Below are 17,093 nucleotides of genomic sequence, written 5' to 3'. Positions count from 1 at the left end.
CTACGTCGAGTTCACCCGCTCCCTCTTCGTCAACTGAGCCCCACGGCGCCGTGGGGCGCGACCCCCAACTCGCCCCCTTCCCGGCCTTGCTATTCCCACCCTACAACTCCCCCTAGATCCCCCACGATTCCCGCTCCCTCTGCGTCAACGGAGCGTCTGCCCCACGGCGCGACCCACGGCAATGTGGGGCGGCCCCCCAAGTCGCCCCCTTCCCGGCCTTGCTATTCCCACACTCAATCTCCCCCTAGATTCTCCACAAGTCCACTAGATTGCCCACAATTCCCGCTCCCTCTTCGTCAACTGAGGGCAAGACCCACGGCGTGACCCACAGCGCGACCCACTGCAATGTGGGGCGGCCCCCCAACTTGCCCCCTTCCGGACCCTGCTATTCCCGCCCTAGAACTCCCCCTAGATTCCCCACAAGTCCACTAGATTGCCCACAATTCCCACTCCCTCTGCATCAACGGAGCATCTGCCCCACGGCGTGACCCACAGCGCGACCCACGGCAATGTGGGGCGGCCCCCAAGTCGCCCCCTTCCCAGCCCTGCCATTCCCGCCCTATAACTCCCACTAGATCCCCCACAATGCCACTCGATCCCCCACAATTCCACTCGGTCCCCCACAATCCTGCCTGCCCCCTAAGTGGCCCCTGCCCCACGCATGCTCTGCCCCACACCTCTGCCCCACACCCAGAACTTCACCTTCTGGTTCAGCTTTGCTTTGAGGAATAAAGGCGATTGGTCCAAGCAAAAAAGGAGTCTGGGTGTTTTTGTGGTTGGGGGGCAGACCCCCATGTGTGGGGCAGGACGGGAGGGCAGGGGGGCGGGTTTGGGTCCCAGGTTGTAGGTCTCCACAATTCCACTGGATTCCCCACAATTCCCGCTCCCTCTTCGTCAACGGAGCGTCTGCCCCACGGCGCGACCCACGGCGCTGTGGGGCAGCCCCCCCAACTCGCCCCCTTTCCGCTCTCGATCTCCCCCTAGATTCCCCACAAGTCCACTCGATCCCCCACAATCCTGCCTGGTTGGCTTGCCCGCCCCCTAAGCGGCCCCTGCCCCACACGCATGCTCTCCCGCCCCACAGCTCTGCCCCACATCCAGCGCGGAAGCTTCTCCCCACATTCAGCTTTGCTTAGAGGAATAAAGACGATTGGTCCAAGCAGAAATCGGAGTCTGGGTCTTTCTTGGGGGTTGGGGGCGACCCCAAAGTGTGGGGCGGAAGGGCAGGGGGGCGGGTGTGGGTCCCAGGTTGTAGATCTCCACAATTCCACTAGATTTCCCCCAATGCCACTAGATTCCCCACAATTCCTGCTCCCTCTGCGTCAACGGAGCGTCTGCCCCACGGCGTGACCCATGGCGCGATGTGGGGCGGCCCCCCAACCCGCCCCCTTCCCGGCCTTGCTATTCCCACACTCAATCTCCCACTAGATCCCCCACAATTCCCACTCCCTCTGCGTCAACGGAGCGTCTGCCCCACGGCGCGACCCACGGCAATGTGGGGCGGCCCCCCAACTTGCCCCCTTCCCAGCGCTGCCCTTCCCGCGCTCAATCTCCCCCTAGATGCCACTCAATCCCCCACAATTCCACTCGGTCCCCCACAATCCTGCCTGCCCCCTAAGTGGCCCCTGCCCCACGCATGCTCTGCCCCACACGCCCTGCCCCATATCTGGGCCTTCGCCTTCCGGCGCCAGCTTTGCTTTGAGAAATAAATAGAATTGGTCCAAGCAGAATCGGGAGTCTGGGTCTTTCTTGGGGGTTGGGGGGCGACCCCAAAGTGTGGGGCAGGACGGGAGGGCAGGGGGGCAGGTTGGGGTCCTAGGTTGTGGGTCTCCACAATTCCACTGGATTCCCCACAATGCCACTCGATTCCCCACATTTCCTGCTCCCTCTGCGTCAACGGAGCGTCTGCCCCACGGCGCGACCCACGGCAACGTGGGGCCGACCCCCAAGTCGCCCCCTTCCTGCCACTGTCCTTCCTGCGCTCGATCTCCCCCTAGATCCCCCACAAGTCCACTAGATTGCCCACAATCCTGCCTGGTTTTGCTGGGCTGCCCCCTAAGTGACCCACGGCGCTGTGGGGCGGCCCCCCAAGTCGCCCCCTTCCCGGCCTTGCTATTCCCACACTCAATCTCCCCCTAGATTCCCCACAAGTCCACTAGATTCCCCACAATTCCCGCTCCCTCTGCGTCAACGGAGCGTCTGCCCCACGGCGCGACCCACAGCACTGTGGGGCAGCCCCCCAACTCGCCCCCCTCCCTATCCTGCCATCCCTGCCCTATAATTCCCCCTAGATTCTCCACAATTCCCACTGCCTCTTCGTCAACTGAGGCCCTGCCCCACGGTGCGACCCACGGCGTGACCCACGGCAATGTGGGGCCGCCCCCCAACTCGCCCCCTTCCCGCACTCGATATCCCCCTAGATCCCCCACAAGTCCACTCGGCCCCCCACAATCCTGTCTAGTTGGCTTGCCCGCCCCCTAAGTGGCCCCTGCCCCACACGCCTGCTCTCCTGCCCCACATCCCTGCCCCATATCTCGTTCCAGAAAGGCGCCGGATCGGCTTTGCTTTGAGAAATCAATAGAATTGGTCCAATTGGTTGGGGGGCAGGCCCCCATGTGTGGGGCAGGATGGGGGGTTCGGGTCCGGCGCTGCATGCTCTGCCCCACACCTCTGCCTCACATATGTGGGTCAGTCGACAGGATAATTGGGGGCTCCGTTGATCCTCTGCCCTCCGATCAGCCCCACATATGTGGGTCAGTCGACAGGACCATTGGGGGAACCCATTGATCCTCTCCCCTTCCATTGCCCCATGGAACCGTGAGCCCCCAATATGTGGGTCAGTCTAGAGGACACTTGGGGGGGGCAATTGCCCCTCTCCTCTCCTATCAGCCCCACATATGTGGGTCAGTCTAGAGGACCATTGGGGTCCCATTACTCTTTCCCCTTCTCTCAGCCCCACACCTATGGGTCCTCTCCTCTCCTATCAGCCCCACACATATGGGTCCGTCCAGAGGACCATTGAGCCCCCATTGCCCCCCTTTCCCCTCCTCTCAGCCCCACACATATGGGTCAGTCTACAGGACCATTGGTTGCCCCATAGCCCCTCTCCCCCCCTCTCAGCCCCACATATGTGGGTCAGTCTAGGATAATTGGGGGGTCCATTGATCCTCTCTCCTCCTATTAGCCCCACATATGTGGGTCAGTCTACAGGACCCTTGGGCCCCCTTGCCCCTCTGCCCTTCCATTGCCCCATAGAAACCTCTCCCCTCCTATCAGCCCCACATATGTGGGTCAGTCTAGAGGACCATTGGGGTCCCATAGCCCCTCTTTCCCCTCCTATCAGCCCCACACATATGGGTCAGTCTAGAGGACCATTGGGGTCCCATAGCCCCTCTTTCCCCTCCTATCAGCCCCACACATATGGGTCAGTCTAGAGGACCATTGGGGTCCCATAGCCCCTCTTTCCCCTCCTATCAGCCCCACACATATGGGTCAGTCTAGAGGACCATTGGGGTCCCATAACCCCTTTCCCCTCCTATCAGCCCCACACATATGGGTCAGTCTAGAGGACTATTGGGGTCCCATAGCCCCTCTCCCCTCCTCTCAGCCCCACACATGTGGGTCAGTCTACAGGACCATTAGGAGGGTCCCATTGCCCCACATCGCCCCATAGAAACTTGGGCCTCCTTGCCCCTCTCCTCTCAGCCCCACACATATGGGTCAGTCTAGAGGACTATTGGGGGGTCCCATTACTCCTCTTTCCCCTCCTCTCAGCCCCATACATATGGGTCAGTCTAGAGGACCATTGGGGTCCCATAGCCCCTCTTTCCCCTTCTCTCAGCCCCACACCTATGGGTCCTCTCCTATCAGCCCCACACCTATGGGTCCTCTCCTCTCCTATCAGCCCCACATTGCCGCTTGGCCCCCCACAATCCTGCCTGGTTGGCTTGCCCGCCCCCTAAGCGCCCCCTGCCCCACACGCATGCTCTCCCGCCCCACAGCTCTGCCCCACATCCGGCGCGGAAGCTTCTCCCCACATTCAGCTTTGCTTAGAGGAATAAATACGATTGGTCCAAGCAGAAATCGGAGTCTGGGTCTTTCTTGGGGGTTGACCCCAAAGTGTGGGGCAGGACAGGAGGGCAGTCCCTCTCACCCATCAGCCCCACACATGTGGGTCAGTCTAGAGGGCACTTGGGGGTCCCCTTGCCCCCCTCCTCTCAGCCCCACATCTGGGTCCGTCTAGAGGATCATGGAGCCCCATGACTCTTCTCCGCTTCTGTTGCCCCATAGAAACCATCAGACCCACAGATGTGGGTCAGTCTACAGGACTCTTGTGGGTCCCATGGCCCCTCTTTCCCCTCCTCTCAGCCCCACACATATGGGTCAGTCTAGAGGACCATTGGGGCCCCATTACCCCTCTTTCCCCTTCTCTCAGCCCCACAGCTATGGGTCTTCTCCCCTCCTCTCAGCCCCACACATATGGGTTTGGGTCCGAGGTTGTAGGTCTCCACAATTCCACTAGATTCCCTACAATCCTGTCTGGCTGGCGCCCCCTAAGTGGCCCCTGCCCCACGCATGCTCTGCCCCACACCTCTGCCCCACGCATGCTCTACCCCACACCTCTGCCCCACGCATGCTCTGCCCCAAGCATGCTCTGCCCCACACCTCTGCCCCACGCATCCTCTGCCCCACACCTCTGCCCCACGCATGCTCTGCCCCACACCTCTGCCCCACGCATGCTCTGCCCCACGCATGCTCTGCCCAACACCTCTGCCCCACGCATCCTCTGCCCCACACCTCTGCCCCAAACATGCTCTGCCCCACACCTCTGCCCCACGCATGCTCTGCCCCACACCTCTGCCCCAAGCATGCTCTGCCCCAAGCATGCTCTGCCCCACACCTCTGCCCCACGCATGCTCTGCCCCACACCTCTGCCCCACACCTCTGCCCCAAGCATCCTCTGCCCCACACGTCTGTCCCACGCATGCTCTGCCCCACACCTCTGCCCCACGAGTGCCCTGCCCCACACCTCTGCCCCAAGCATGCTCTGCCCCACACCTCTGCCCCACGCATGCTCTGCCCCACACCTCTGCCCCAAGCATGCTCTGCCCCAGACCTCTGCCCCACGCATGCTCTGCCCCACACCTCTGCCCCACGCATGCTCTGCCCCACACCTCTGCCCCAAGCATGCTCTGCCCCACACCTCTGCCCCACGCATGCTCTGCCCCACACCTCTGCCCCACATCCAGAACTTCGCCTTCCGCTTCAGCTTTGCTTTGAGGAATAAAGGCGATTGGTCCAAGCAGAAAAGGACCCTGGGTCTTTTCTGTGGTTGGGGGGCAGCCCCCCATGTGTGGGGTGGAAGGGTGGGGTGGAGAATCCGAGGTTGCAGCTCTAGGTTGCCGCCCCATGGAGATCGGGGGGCTCGCCCGCCTGCCCCCTAAGTGGCCCCTGCCCCACACATGCTCTGCCCCAACTCTCCCCCTTCCCGCCCTAGAACTCCCCCTAGATCCCCCACAATTCCCACTCCCTCTTCGTCAACTGAGGCCCTGCCCCACGGTGTGACCCACGGCGCTGTGGGGCAGCCCCCCAACTCGCCCCCTTCCCCCGCTAGAACTCCCCCTAGATCCCCCACAATGCCACTCGATCCCCCACAATCCTGCCTGCCCCCTAAGTGGCCCCTGCCCCACACATGCTCTGCCCCACATCCCCTGCCCCATACCTGGGACTTCGCCTTCCGGCACCAGCTTTGCTTTGAGAAATCAATAGAATTGGTCCAATTTGGTTGGGGGGCAGGCTCCCATGTGTGGGGCAGGGCGGGGGGTTCGGGTCCGGCGTCGCATGCTCTGCCCCACATCCCTGCCCCACACCTTTGCCCCACATCCAGCTTTGCTTTGAGGAATAAAGGCGATTGGTCCAAGCAGAAAAGGAGTCTGGGTGTTTTCTGTGGTTGGGGGGCAGCCCCCCATGTGTGGGGTGGAAGGGCGGGGGGTCCGGGTCCTAGGTTGCCGCCCCATGGAGATCGGGGCAGGGATGGAGGGTTTTTTTGGGGGGGGGTCCCATTGCTCCTCTCTCCTCCTCTCAGCCCCACACATGTGGGTCAGTCCAGAGGACCATTAGGAGAGTCCCATTGCCCCACACCGCCCCATAGAAACGTGGACCTCCTTGCCCCTCTCCTCTCAGCCCCACACATATGGGTCCGTCTAGAGGGCACTTGGGGGTCCAATTGCCCCTCTCCCCTCCTCTCAGCCCCACACATATGGGTCAGTCTAGAGGACCATTGGGGTCCCATTACCCCTCTTTCCCCTTCTCTCAGCCCCACACCTATGGGTCCTCTCCTCTCCTATCAGCCCCACACATATGGGTCAGTCTAGAGGACTATTGGGGGGTCCCATAGCCCCTCTTTCCCCTCCCATTGCCCCATAGAAACATGGACCTCCTTGCCCTTCTCTCCCCTCAGCCCCACACATATGGGTCCCATTGCTCCTCTCCCCTCCCATTGCCCCATAGAAACGTGGACCTCCCTGCCCTTCTCTCCCCTCAGCCCCACACATATGGGTCCCATTGCCCCTCTCCCCTTCTATTGCCCCATAGAAACTTGGACCTCCTTGTCCCTCTCACCTATCAGCCCCACACATGTGGGTCAGTCTACAGGACCATTGGGGGACCCATCGCCCCTCTTTCCCCTCCTCTCAGCCCCACACATATGGGTCAGTCTACAGGACCCTTGGGCGCCCCATAGCCCCTCTTTCCCCTTCTCTCAGCCCCACACATATGGGTCAGTCTAGAGGACCATTGGGCGCCCCATTGCTCCTCTCCCCTTCTATTGCCCCATAGAAACTTGGACCTCCTTGTACCTCTCACCTATCAGCCCCACACATGTGGGTCAGTCTAGAGGACACTTGTGGGTCCCATAGGCCCCCTTTTCCCTCCTATCAGCCCCACATCTAGGTGGGTCTAAAGGACAATTGTGCCCCATAGCTCATCGCCCCATAGAAACCTGGACCTCCTTGTACCTCTCCTCTCAGCCCCGCACATATAGGTCAGTCTACCGGACCCTTGAGCACCCCATAGCCCTTCTCTTCTCAGCCCCACACATATGGGTCAGTCTACAGGACCCTTGGATGCCCCATAGCCCTTCTCCTCTCCTCTCAGCCCCACACATATGGGTCAGTCTAGAGGACACATGTGGGTCCCATTGCTCCTCTCTCCTCCTCTCAGCCCCACACATATGGGTCCGTCTAGAGGACCATTGGGCGCCCCATAGCCCTTCTCAGCCCCCCACATATGGGTCAGTCTACAGGACCATTGGGTGCCCCATAGCCCATCTCCTCTCAGCCCCACACATCTGGGTCAGTCTAGAGGACCATTAGGAGGGTCCCATTGCCCCACATCGCCCCATAGAAACTTGGACCTCCTTGCCCCTCTCCTCTCAGCCCCACACATATGGGTCAGTCTACAGGACCATTAGGAGGGTCCCATTGCCCCACATCGCCCCATAGAAACTTGGACCTCCTTGCCCCTCTCCCCTTCTATCAGCCCCACATATGTGGGTCAGTCTACAGGACCGTTAGGAGGGTCTCATTGCCCCACATCGCCCCATAGAAACTTGGACCTCCTTGCCCCTCTCCCCTCCTCTCAGCCCCACACATGTGGGTCAGTCTACAGGACCATTGGGTGCCCCATAGCCCATCTCCTCTCAGCCCCACACATATGGGTCAGTCTACAGGACCATTAGGAGGGTCCCATTGCCCCACATCGCCCCATAGAAACGTGGACCTCCTTGCCCCTCTCAGCCCCACACATATGGGTCAGTCTAGAGGACAGTTGGGGGTCCCATTGCCCCTCTTTCCCCTTCTCTCAGCCCCTAACATATGGGTCCTCTCCTCTCCTATCAGCCCCACATATATGGGTCAGTCCAGAGGACCATTGAGCCCCCATTGCCCCTCTTTCCCCTCCTCTCAGCCCCACACATATGGGTCAGTCCAGAGGACCATTGGGCGCCCCATTGCTCCTCTCCCCTTCTATTGCCCCATAGAAACTTGGACCTCCTTGTCCCTCTCACCTGTCAGCCCCACACATGTGGGTCAGTCTAGAGGGCACTTGGGGGTCCCATTGCCCCTCTTTCCCCTCCTCTCAGCCCCACATCTAGGTGGGTCTAAAGGACAATTGAGCCCCATAGCTCATCGCCCCATAGAAACCTGGACCTCCTTGCCCCTCTTCCCCCTATCAGCCCCACATATGTGGGTCAGTCTAGAGGACCATTAGGGGGTCCCATTGCCCCTCTCTCCCTCCATTGCCCCATAGAAACGTGGACCTCCTGCTCCTCTCCCCTCCTCTCAGCCCCACACATATGGGTCAGTCTAGAGGACCATTGGGCGCCCCATTGCACCTCTCCCCTTCTATTGCCCCATAGAAACTTGGACCTCCTTGCTCCTCTCCCCTCCTCTCAGCCCCACACATATGGGTCAGTCTAGAGGACATTGTGGGACCCATCGCCCCTCTTTCCCCTCCTCTCAGCCCCACACATATGGGTCAGTCTAGAGGACCATTAGGAGGGTCCCATTGCCCCACATTGCCCCATAGAAACTTGGACCTCCTTGCCCTTCCCTCCTCTCAGCCCCACACATATGGGTCAGTCTAGAGGACCATTAGGCACCCCATTGCCCCTCTCCCCTCCTCTCAGCCCCACACATCTGGGTCAGTCTACAGGACCATTAGGAGGGTCCCATTGCCCCACATCGCCCCATAGAACCTTGGACCTCCTTCCCCTCTCCCCTCCTATCAGCCCCACACATATGGGTCAGTCTAGAGGACCCTTGGGTGCCCCATAGCCCATCTCCTCTCCTCTCAGCCCCACACATATGGGTCAGTCTACAGGACCCTTGGATGCCCCATAGCCCTTCTCCTCTCAGCCCCACACATATGGGTCGGTCTACAGGACCATTGGGTGCCCCATAGCCCATCTCTCCTCTCAGCCCCACACACATGGGTCAGTCTAGAGGACACATGTGGGTCCCATTGCTCCTCTCTCCTCTCAGCCCCACACATCTGGGTCAGTCTAGAGGACACATGTGGGTCCCATTGCTCCTCTCTCCTCTCAGCCCCACACATCTGGGTCAGTCTAGAGGACACATGTGGGTCCCATTGCTCCTCTCTCCTCTCAGCCCCACACATATGGGTCAGTCTAGAGGACACATGTGGGTCCCATTGCTCCTCTCTCCTCTCAGCCCCACACATCTGGGTCAGTCTACAGGACCATTAGGAGGGTCCCATTGCCCCACATTGCCCCATAGAAACTTGGACCTCCTTGCCCCTCTCCTCATACGGACCCATATGTGTGGGGCTGAATGGGTCCGTCTAGAGGACCATTGGGGTCCCATTACCCCTTTCCCCTTCTCTCAGCCCCACACCTATGGGTCCTCTCCTATCAGCCCCACACATATGGGTCCGTCCAGAGGACCATTGTGCCCCCATTGCCCCTCTTGCCCCTCCTCTCAGCCCCACACATATGGGTCAGTCTACAGGACCCTTGAGCGCCCCATAGCCCTTCTCCTCTCAGCCCCACACATCTGGGTCCATCTACAGGACCATTAGGAGGGTCCCATTGCCCCACATCGCCCCATAGAAACTTGGACCTCCTTGCTCCTCTCTCCTCCTCTCAGCCCCACACATATGGGTCAGACCAGAGGACCATTAAGAAGGTCCCATTGCCCCACATCGCCCCATAGAAACGTGGACCTCCTTGCTCCTCTCAGCCCCACACATATGGGTCAGTCTACAGGACCATTAGGAGGGTCCCATTGCCCCACATTGCCCCATAGAAACGTGGACCTCCTTGCCCTTCTCTCCTCTCAGCCCCACACATATGGGTCAGTCTACCGGACCCTTGGATGCCCCATAGCCCATCTCCTCTCAGCCCCACATATATGGGTCAGTCTACAGGACCATTGGGTGCCCCATAGCCCATCTCCTTTCAGCCCCACACATCTGGGTCAGCCCAGAGGACCATTAGGAGGGTCCCATTGCCCCACATCGCCCCATAGAAACTTGGACCTCCTTGCTCCTCTCCCCTCCTCTCAGCCCCACACATATGGGTCAGCCTAGAGGACCATTGGGGGGTCCCATTGCCCCTCTCCCCTCCCATTGCCCCATAGAAACATGGATCTCAATGCCCTTCTCTCCTCTCAGCCCCACACATATGGGTCAGTCTAGAGGACCATTGGGGGGTCCCATCGCCCCTCTTTCCCCTCCTCTCAGCCCCACACATATGGGTCAGTCTAGAAGACACATGTGGGTCCCATTGCTCCTCTCTCCTCCTCTCAGCCCCACACATCTGGGTCCGTCTAGAGGACCATTAGGAGGGTCCCATTGCCCCACATCGCCCCATAGAAACTTGGACCTCCTTGCTCCTCTCCCCTCCTCAGCCCCACACATATGGGTCAGTCTACCGGACCCTTGGATGCCCCATAGCCCTGCTCCCAGCCCCACACATCTGGGTCAGTCTACAGGACCATTAGGAGGGTCCCATTGCCCCACATCGCCCCATAGAAACTTGGACCTCCTTGCCCCTCTTCTCTCCTCTCAGCCCCACACATATGGGTCAGTCTACTGGACCCTTGAGCGCCCCATAACCCCTCTTTCCGCTCCTCTCAGCCCCACACATATGGGTCAGTCTACAGGACAATTAGGAGGGTCCCATTGCCCCACATCGCCCCATAGAAACTTGGACCTCCTTGCTCCTCTCCTCTCAGCCCCACACATGTGGGTCAGTCCAAAGGCTCATTGGGTGCCCCATTGCCCCTCTTTCTCCTATCAGCCCCACACATATGGGTCAGTCTAGAGGACACATGTGGGTCCCATTGCCCCTCTTTCTCCTCTCAGCCCCACACATATGGGTCAGTCTAGAGGACACATGTGGGTCCCATTGCTCCTCTCTCCTCTCAGCCCCACACATATGGGTCAGTCTAGAAGACACATGTGGGTCCCATTGCTCCTCTCTCCTCCTCTCAGCCCCACACATATGGGTCGGTCTAGAGGACACATGTGGGTCCCATTGCTCCTCTCTCCTCTCAGCCCCACACATATGGGTCAGTCTAGAAGACACATGTGGGTCCCATTGCTCCTCTCTCCCCCTATCAGCCCCACACATATGGGTCGGTCTAGAGGACACATGTGGGTCCCATTGCTCCTCTCTCCCCCTATCAGCCCCACACATATGGGTCGGTCTAGAGGACACATGTGGGTCCCATTGCTCCTCTCTCCTCCTCTCAGCCCCACACATCTGGGTCAGTCTACAGGACCATTAGGAGGGTCCCATTGCCCCACATTGCCCCATAGAAACTTGGACCTCCTTGCTCCTCTCCCCTCCTCTCAGCCCCACACATGTGGGTCAGTCTAGAGGGCACTTGGGGGTCCCATAGCCCCTCTTTCCCCTCCTCTCAGCCCCACACATCTGGGTCCGTCTACAGGACCATTAGGAGGGTCCCATTGCCCCACATCGCCCCATAGAAACGTGGACCTCCTTGCTCCTCTCCCCTCCTCTCAGCCCCACACATATGGGTCAGTCTACCGGACCCTTGAGCGCCCCATAGCCCTCCTCTCCTCTCAGCCCCACACATATGGGTCAGCCCCACATCCGCCTCGGCGACCCACACATTGGAAGAGGAGATGAGACCAATGGCCGGAAGCCGCGACCCATAGAGGACTTGGGGGGCAGGAAAGTTCTGGAAGATGCCGGATTTTCGCCGGAGGAAAGGAAGTTGTGTAATCGGCAAATGTCCAATTGTGGTGCTTTTGATAAGAATGACAACAACAACAACAACAACAACAACAACAACAACAACAACATGAAATGAAACAACAACACAACAACAACAATAAAATGAAATGAAACAACAAACAACAACAACACAACAACAGCAACAAACAACAATAAAATGAAATGAAACAACAACAACAAAACAACACAACAACAAACAACAACAATAAAATGAAATGAAACAACAACAATGAAATGAAATTACAACAACAACAATAAAATGAAATGAAATAAATTGTGGGTTTGGTTGTTGAGTTGTGTTGGGTTTGGGGTTGGGTTCAGTTGAGTTGGGCTGAGTTGTTGAGTTGCGTTGTGGGTTGTGGGTTAGGTTGAGTTGGGTTGTTGGGTTGAGTTGTTGGGTTAGGTTGTGGGTTGGGTTGTTGGGTTGGGTTCAGTTGGGTTGGGTTGTGGGTTTGGTTGGTGTGTTGTGGGTTGGGTTCAGTTGGGTTGGGTTGTGGGTTTGGTTGCTGGGTTGGGTTGAGTTGGGTTGTGGGTTTGGTTGTGTTGTGTTGAGTTGGGTTGTGGGTTTGGTTGTTGTGTTGTGGGTTGGGTTGTGTTGGGTTGTGGGTTGGGTTCAGTTGAGTTGTGGGTTTGGTTGTTGGGTTGTGTTGAGTTGGGTTGTGGGTTTGGTTGTTGGGTTGGGTTGTGGTTTGAGTTGTGTTGGGTTTTGGGGTTGGGTTCAGTTGAGTTGGGCTGAGTTGTTGAGTTGTGTTGTGGGTTAGGTTGAGTTGGGTTGTTGGGTTGAGTTGGGTTGAGAAGAGTTGTTGGGTTGGGTTGTGGGTTGGGTTGTTGGTTGGGTTGGGTTGGGTTCAGTTGGGTTGGGTTGTGGGTTTGGTTGTTGTGTTGTGTTGTGGGTTCCATTGAGTTGGGTTGGGTTGTTTGGTTGTGTTGTGGTTTGGCTTCAGTTGAGTTGGGTTGTGGGTTAGGTTGTTGGGTTGTGTTGTGGGTTGGGTTCAGTTGAGTTGGGTTAGGTTGTGGGTTTGGTTGTTGTGTTGAGTTGTTGGGTTAGATTGTGGGTTGGGTTGGGTTGTTGTGTTGTGTGTTGTGTTGTGTTGAGTTGTTGGTTGAGTTGGGTTGTGGGTTGGGTTGTGGGCCGGGTTCAGTTGAGTTGGGTTGAGTTGTGGGTTGGGTTGCGGGTTGGGTTGTGGGGTTAGGTTGTGGGTTGGGTTGGGTTGTGGGTTGGGTTGGGTTGTGGGGTTATGTTGTGGGTTGGGTTGGGTTGTGGGGTTAGGTTGTGGGTTGGGTTGTGGGGTTAGGTTGTGGTTTGGGTTGGGTTGTGGGTTGGGTTGGGTTGTGGGGTTAGGTTGTGGGTTGGGTTGGGTTGTGGGGTTAGGTTGTGGGTTGGGTTGTGGGGTTAGGTTGTGGTTTGGTTTGGGTTGGGTTGTGGGTTGGGTTGTGGGGTTAGGTTGTGGGTTGGGTTGGGTTGTGGGGTTAGGTTGTGGGTTGGGTTGTGGGGTTATGTTGTGGGTTGGGTTAGGTTGTGGTTTGGGTTGGGTTGTGGGGTTATGTTGTGGGTTGGGTTGGGTTGTGGGGTTAGGTTGTGGGTTGGGTTGGGTTGTGGGGTTAGGTTGTGGGTTGGGTTGGGTTGTGGGTTGGGTTGGGTTGTGGGGTTATGTTGTGGGTTGGGTTGGGTTGTGGGGTTAGGTTGTGGGTTGGGTTGTGGGGTTAGGTTGTGGTTTGGTTTGGGTTGTGGGTTGGGTTGGGTTGTGGGGTTAGGTTGTGGGTTGGGTTGGGTTGTGGGGTTAGGTTGTGGGTTGGGTTGTGGGGTTAGGTTGTGGTTTGGGTTGGGTTGTGGGTTGGGTTGGGTTGTGGGGTTAGGTTGTGTGTTGGGTTGTGGGGTTAGGTTGTGGTTTGGGTTGGGTTGTGGGTTGGGTTGGGTTGTGGGTTGGGTTGGGTTGTGGGGTTAGGTTGTGGGTTGGGTTGTGGGGTTAGGTTGTGGTTTGGTTTGGGTTGGGTTGTGGGTTGGGTTGGGTTGTGGGGTTAGGTTGTGGGTTGGGTTGTGGGGTTATGTTGTGGGTTGGGTTAGGTTGTGGTTTGGGTTGGGTTGTGGGGTTATGTTGTGGGTTGGGTTGGGTTGTGGGGTTATGTTGTGGGTTGGGTTAGGTTGTGGTTTGGGTTGGGGGGTTATGTTGTGGGTTGGGTTGGGTTGTGGGGTTAGGTTGTGGGTTGGGTTGGGTTGTGGGGTTAGGTTGTGGGTTGGGTTGTGGGGTTAGGTTGTGGTTTGGGTTGGGTTGGGTTGTGGGGTTATGTTGTGGGTTGGGTTAGGTTGTGGTTTGGGTTGGGGGGTTAGGTTGTGGTTTGGGTTGGGTTGTGGGGTTAGGTTGTGGGTTGGGTTGTGGGGTTAGGTTGTGGGTTGGGTTGTGGGGTTAGGTTGTGGTTTGGGTTGGGTTGGGTTGTGGGGTTATGTTGTGGGTTGGGTTGGGTTGTGGGGTTAGGTTGTGGGTTGGGTTGTGGGGTTAGGTTGTGGTTTGGGTTGGGTTGTGGGTTGGGTTGGGTTGTGGGGTTAGGTTGTGGGTTGGGTTGTGGGGTTAGGTTGTGGTTTGGGTTGGGTTGTGGGGTTAGGTTGTGGGTTGGGTTGTGGGGTTAGGTTGTGGTTTGGGTTGGGTTGGGTTGTGGGGTTATGTTGTGGGTTGGGTTGGGTTGTGGGGTTAGGTTGTGGGTTGGGTTGTGGGGTTAGGTTGTGGTTTGGGTTGGGTTGTGGGTTGGGTTGGGTTGTGGGGTTAGGTTGTGGGTTGGGTTGGGTTGTGGGGTTAGGTTGTGGTTTGGGTTGGGTTGTGGGGTTAGGTTGTGGGTTGGGTTGGGTTGTGGGTTGGGTTGGGTTGTGGGGTTAGGTTGTGGGTTGGGTTGAGTTGTTGGGTTAGGTTGTGGGTTGGGTTGTGGGGTTATGTTGTGGGTTGGGTTGGGTTGTGGGTTGGGTTGGGTTGTGGGGTTAGGTTGTGGGTTGGGTTGTGGGGTTAGGTTGTGGTTTGGGTTGGGTTGTGGGTTGTGTTGTGTTGTGGGGTTATGTTGTGGGTTGGGTTGGGTTGTGGGGTTAGGTTGTGGGTTGGGTTGGGTTGTGGGTTGGGCTGAGTTGGGTTGTGGGGTTAGGCTGTGTTGTTGGGTAGGGTTGTGGGTTGGGTTCAGTTGAGTTGGGTTGTGGGTTTGGTTGTTGTGTTGTGTTGTGGGTTGGGTTCAGTTGAGTTGGGTTGGGTTGTGGGTTTGGTTGTTGGGTTGAGTTGTTGGGTTAGGTTGTGGGTTGGGTTGGGTTGTGGGTTGGTTGAGTTGGGTTGAGAAAAGTTGTTGGGTTGGGTTGAATTGAGTTGTTGGGTTGTGGGTTGTGTTGAGTTGGGTTGTGGGCCGGGTTCAGTTGAGTTGGGTTGAGTTGTTGGGTTAGGTTGTGGGTTGTGTTGTGTTGTGGGTTGGGCTGAGTTGTGTTGTGGGGTTAGGCTGTGTTGTTGGGTTAGGTTATGGGTTGGGTTTTGGGTTGTGTTGTTGGGTTGCGTTGAATTGGGTTGGGTTGGGCTAGGTTATGGGTTGGGTTGTGGGTTGGTTGGTTGAGTTGTGTTGAGAAGAGTTGTTGGGTTGCGTTGTTGGGTTAGGTTGTGGGTTGGGTTCAGTTGTGTTGTGTTGAGTTGTTGGTTGGGTTGGCTTGAGTTGGGTTAGGTTATGGGTTGGGGTGTTGGGTTGAGTTGTGTGTTGAGTTGTGGGTTGGGTTGTTGGATTAGGTCTTGGGTTGTGTTGAGTTGGGCTTGAGTTGTGGGTTGAGTTGGGTTGTGGGTTGGGTTGTTGTGTTGTGTTTTGAGTTGGGTTGTGCTTGAGTTGTGTGTTGTGTTGTTGTGTTGTGGGTTGGGTGGGGTTGAGTCAAATTCAGTTGTTAGATTATGGGTTAGGTTTGGTTGTGTTGTGTTGTTGTGGTTTGAGTTGGGTTGTGCTTGAGTTGTGGGTTGAGTTGTGTTGTGGGTTGAGTTGGGTTGTGCTTGAGCTGTGGGTTGAGTTGTGTTGTGTGTTGTGTTGTGGGTTGAGTTGGGTTGTGCTTGAGTTGTGGGTTGAGTTGTGTTGTTGTGTTGTGGGTTGTGTTGTAGGTTGGTTGAGTTGGGTTGAGAAGAGTGGTTGGGTAGGGTTGTGAGTTGCGTTGGATTGCGTTGTGGGTTGTGTTGTGGCTTGGGTTCAGCTGAGTTGTGGGTTCGGTTGTGGATTGGGTTGAGTTGTTGTGTTGGGTTGTGAAGAGTTGTTGTGTTGTCTTGTGTTGTTGTGGGTTGGCTTCAGTTGAGTTGTGGGTTGTGTTGTGTTGTTGGGTTAGGTTGTGGCTTGGGTTGTTGTGTTGTGTTTTGGCTTGAGTTGCGAGTTGGGTTAGGTTTTGTGTTGTGGGTTGTGTTGAGTTGTTGGTTGGGTTGTGAGTTGAGTTGTGTCTTGAGTTGTGCGTTGCGTTGTGGGTTGTGTGTTTCCCTTTGGGGCGCAAAAACCACCCAGTCCGTTTCTTGACTTGACAACACACACACAAACACACACAACACACCTTTTGTGTACCAAGAAAACTTTAATAATCTACATATATTTACATACATAAAATTGAACTTCAACCAACTATTGTGTTGTGTGTTGTGCTGTTGTGTTGAGTTGTTGGGTTGTGGGTTGGTTGGGCTGTTGGGTAGCTTTTTGGGTTGTGTTGGGTTGACTTGCATTGAGTTGTGTTGAGTTGCCTCGCGTTGAGTTGTGTTGCGTTGAGTTGACTTTCCTTGACTTGCGTTGACTTGTGTTGTGTTGCCTTGTGTTAACTTTTCTTGACTTGCGTTGACTTGTGTTGACTTGTGTTGCGTTGCGTTGACTTGGGTTGCATTGAGTTGTGTTGAGTTGCGTTGATTTGCGTTGAGTTGCGTTGAGTTGAGTTGCATTGAGTTATTGGGTTGTGTGTTGAGTTGCATTGAGTTGACTTGGGTTGCATTGAGTTGTGTTGAGTTGTGCTGAGTTGCGTTGTGTTTTGTTGAGTTGGGTTAAGTTGTGTTTAGTTAGTTTGAGTTGAGTTGCGTTGAGTTGGGTTGAGTTATGCTGACTTGTGTTGACTTGCGTTGAGTTGTTGAGTTGCGTTGACTTGTATTGAGTTGCCTTGACTTGGGTTGAGTTGTGTTGAGTTGCGTTCACTTGTATTGAGTTGCCTTGACTTGGGTTGAGTTGTGTTGAGTTGCGTTCACTTGTATTGAGTTGTGTTGACTTCAATTGACTTGGGTCGAGTTGCGTTGTGTTGACTTGGGTTGAGTTGCATTGACTTCGGTTGACTTGTGTTGAGTTGTGTTGA

General features: G+C 56.6%; 1 protein-coding gene and 2 long non-coding RNA genes across 3 annotated transcripts in view; 2 read left to right on the top strand and 1 right to left on the bottom strand.

The window, feature by feature from the left end:
- LOC310668816 (spectrin alpha chain, non-erythrocytic 1-like) overlaps nucleotides 1–1,727 on the top strand; it is a gene marked incomplete at its 5' end in the record, with an annotated part of 66,474 nt that extends 64,747 nt beyond the window's left edge. The window contains 2 exons of the mRNA XM_083422135.1: nucleotides 1–200; nucleotides 1,529–1,727. The exon at nucleotides 1–200 is cut by the window's left edge and continues 89 nt beyond it. Coding sequence (XP_083278261.1) covers nucleotides 1–37 — 37 coding nt within the window. The remainder of the gene's footprint in view (nucleotides 201–1,528) is intronic.
- A 645-nt stretch (nucleotides 1,728–2,372) lies between these two features.
- LOC310668817 lies at nucleotides 2,373–5,664 on the bottom strand. The gene is made up of 3 exons (XR_014506847.1): nucleotides 5,644–5,664; nucleotides 5,478–5,526; nucleotides 2,373–2,404 (listed from the first exon to the last, which is right to left on the bottom strand). It is a non-coding gene; the product is annotated as an uncharacterized lncRNA (long non-coding RNA).
- A 6,455-nt stretch (nucleotides 5,665–12,119) lies between these two features.
- Nucleotides 12,120–15,442, top strand: LOC310668733. The gene is made up of 3 exons (XR_014506819.1): nucleotides 12,120–12,149; nucleotides 12,544–12,594; nucleotides 15,375–15,442. It is a non-coding gene; the product is annotated as an uncharacterized lncRNA (long non-coding RNA).
- The last annotated feature ends 1,651 nt before the right edge of the window (nucleotides 15,443–17,093 follow it).

This window comes from Podarcis tiliguerta, assembly GCF_965153285.1.
Source record: "Podarcis tiliguerta genome assembly, chromosome: W".
Lineage (NCBI taxonomy): Eukaryota > Metazoa > Chordata > Lepidosauria > Squamata > Lacertidae > Podarcis > Podarcis tiliguerta.
Note: the sequence above shows the minus strand (reverse complement) of the source record. Positions and strands in the feature narration are given on the sequence as shown.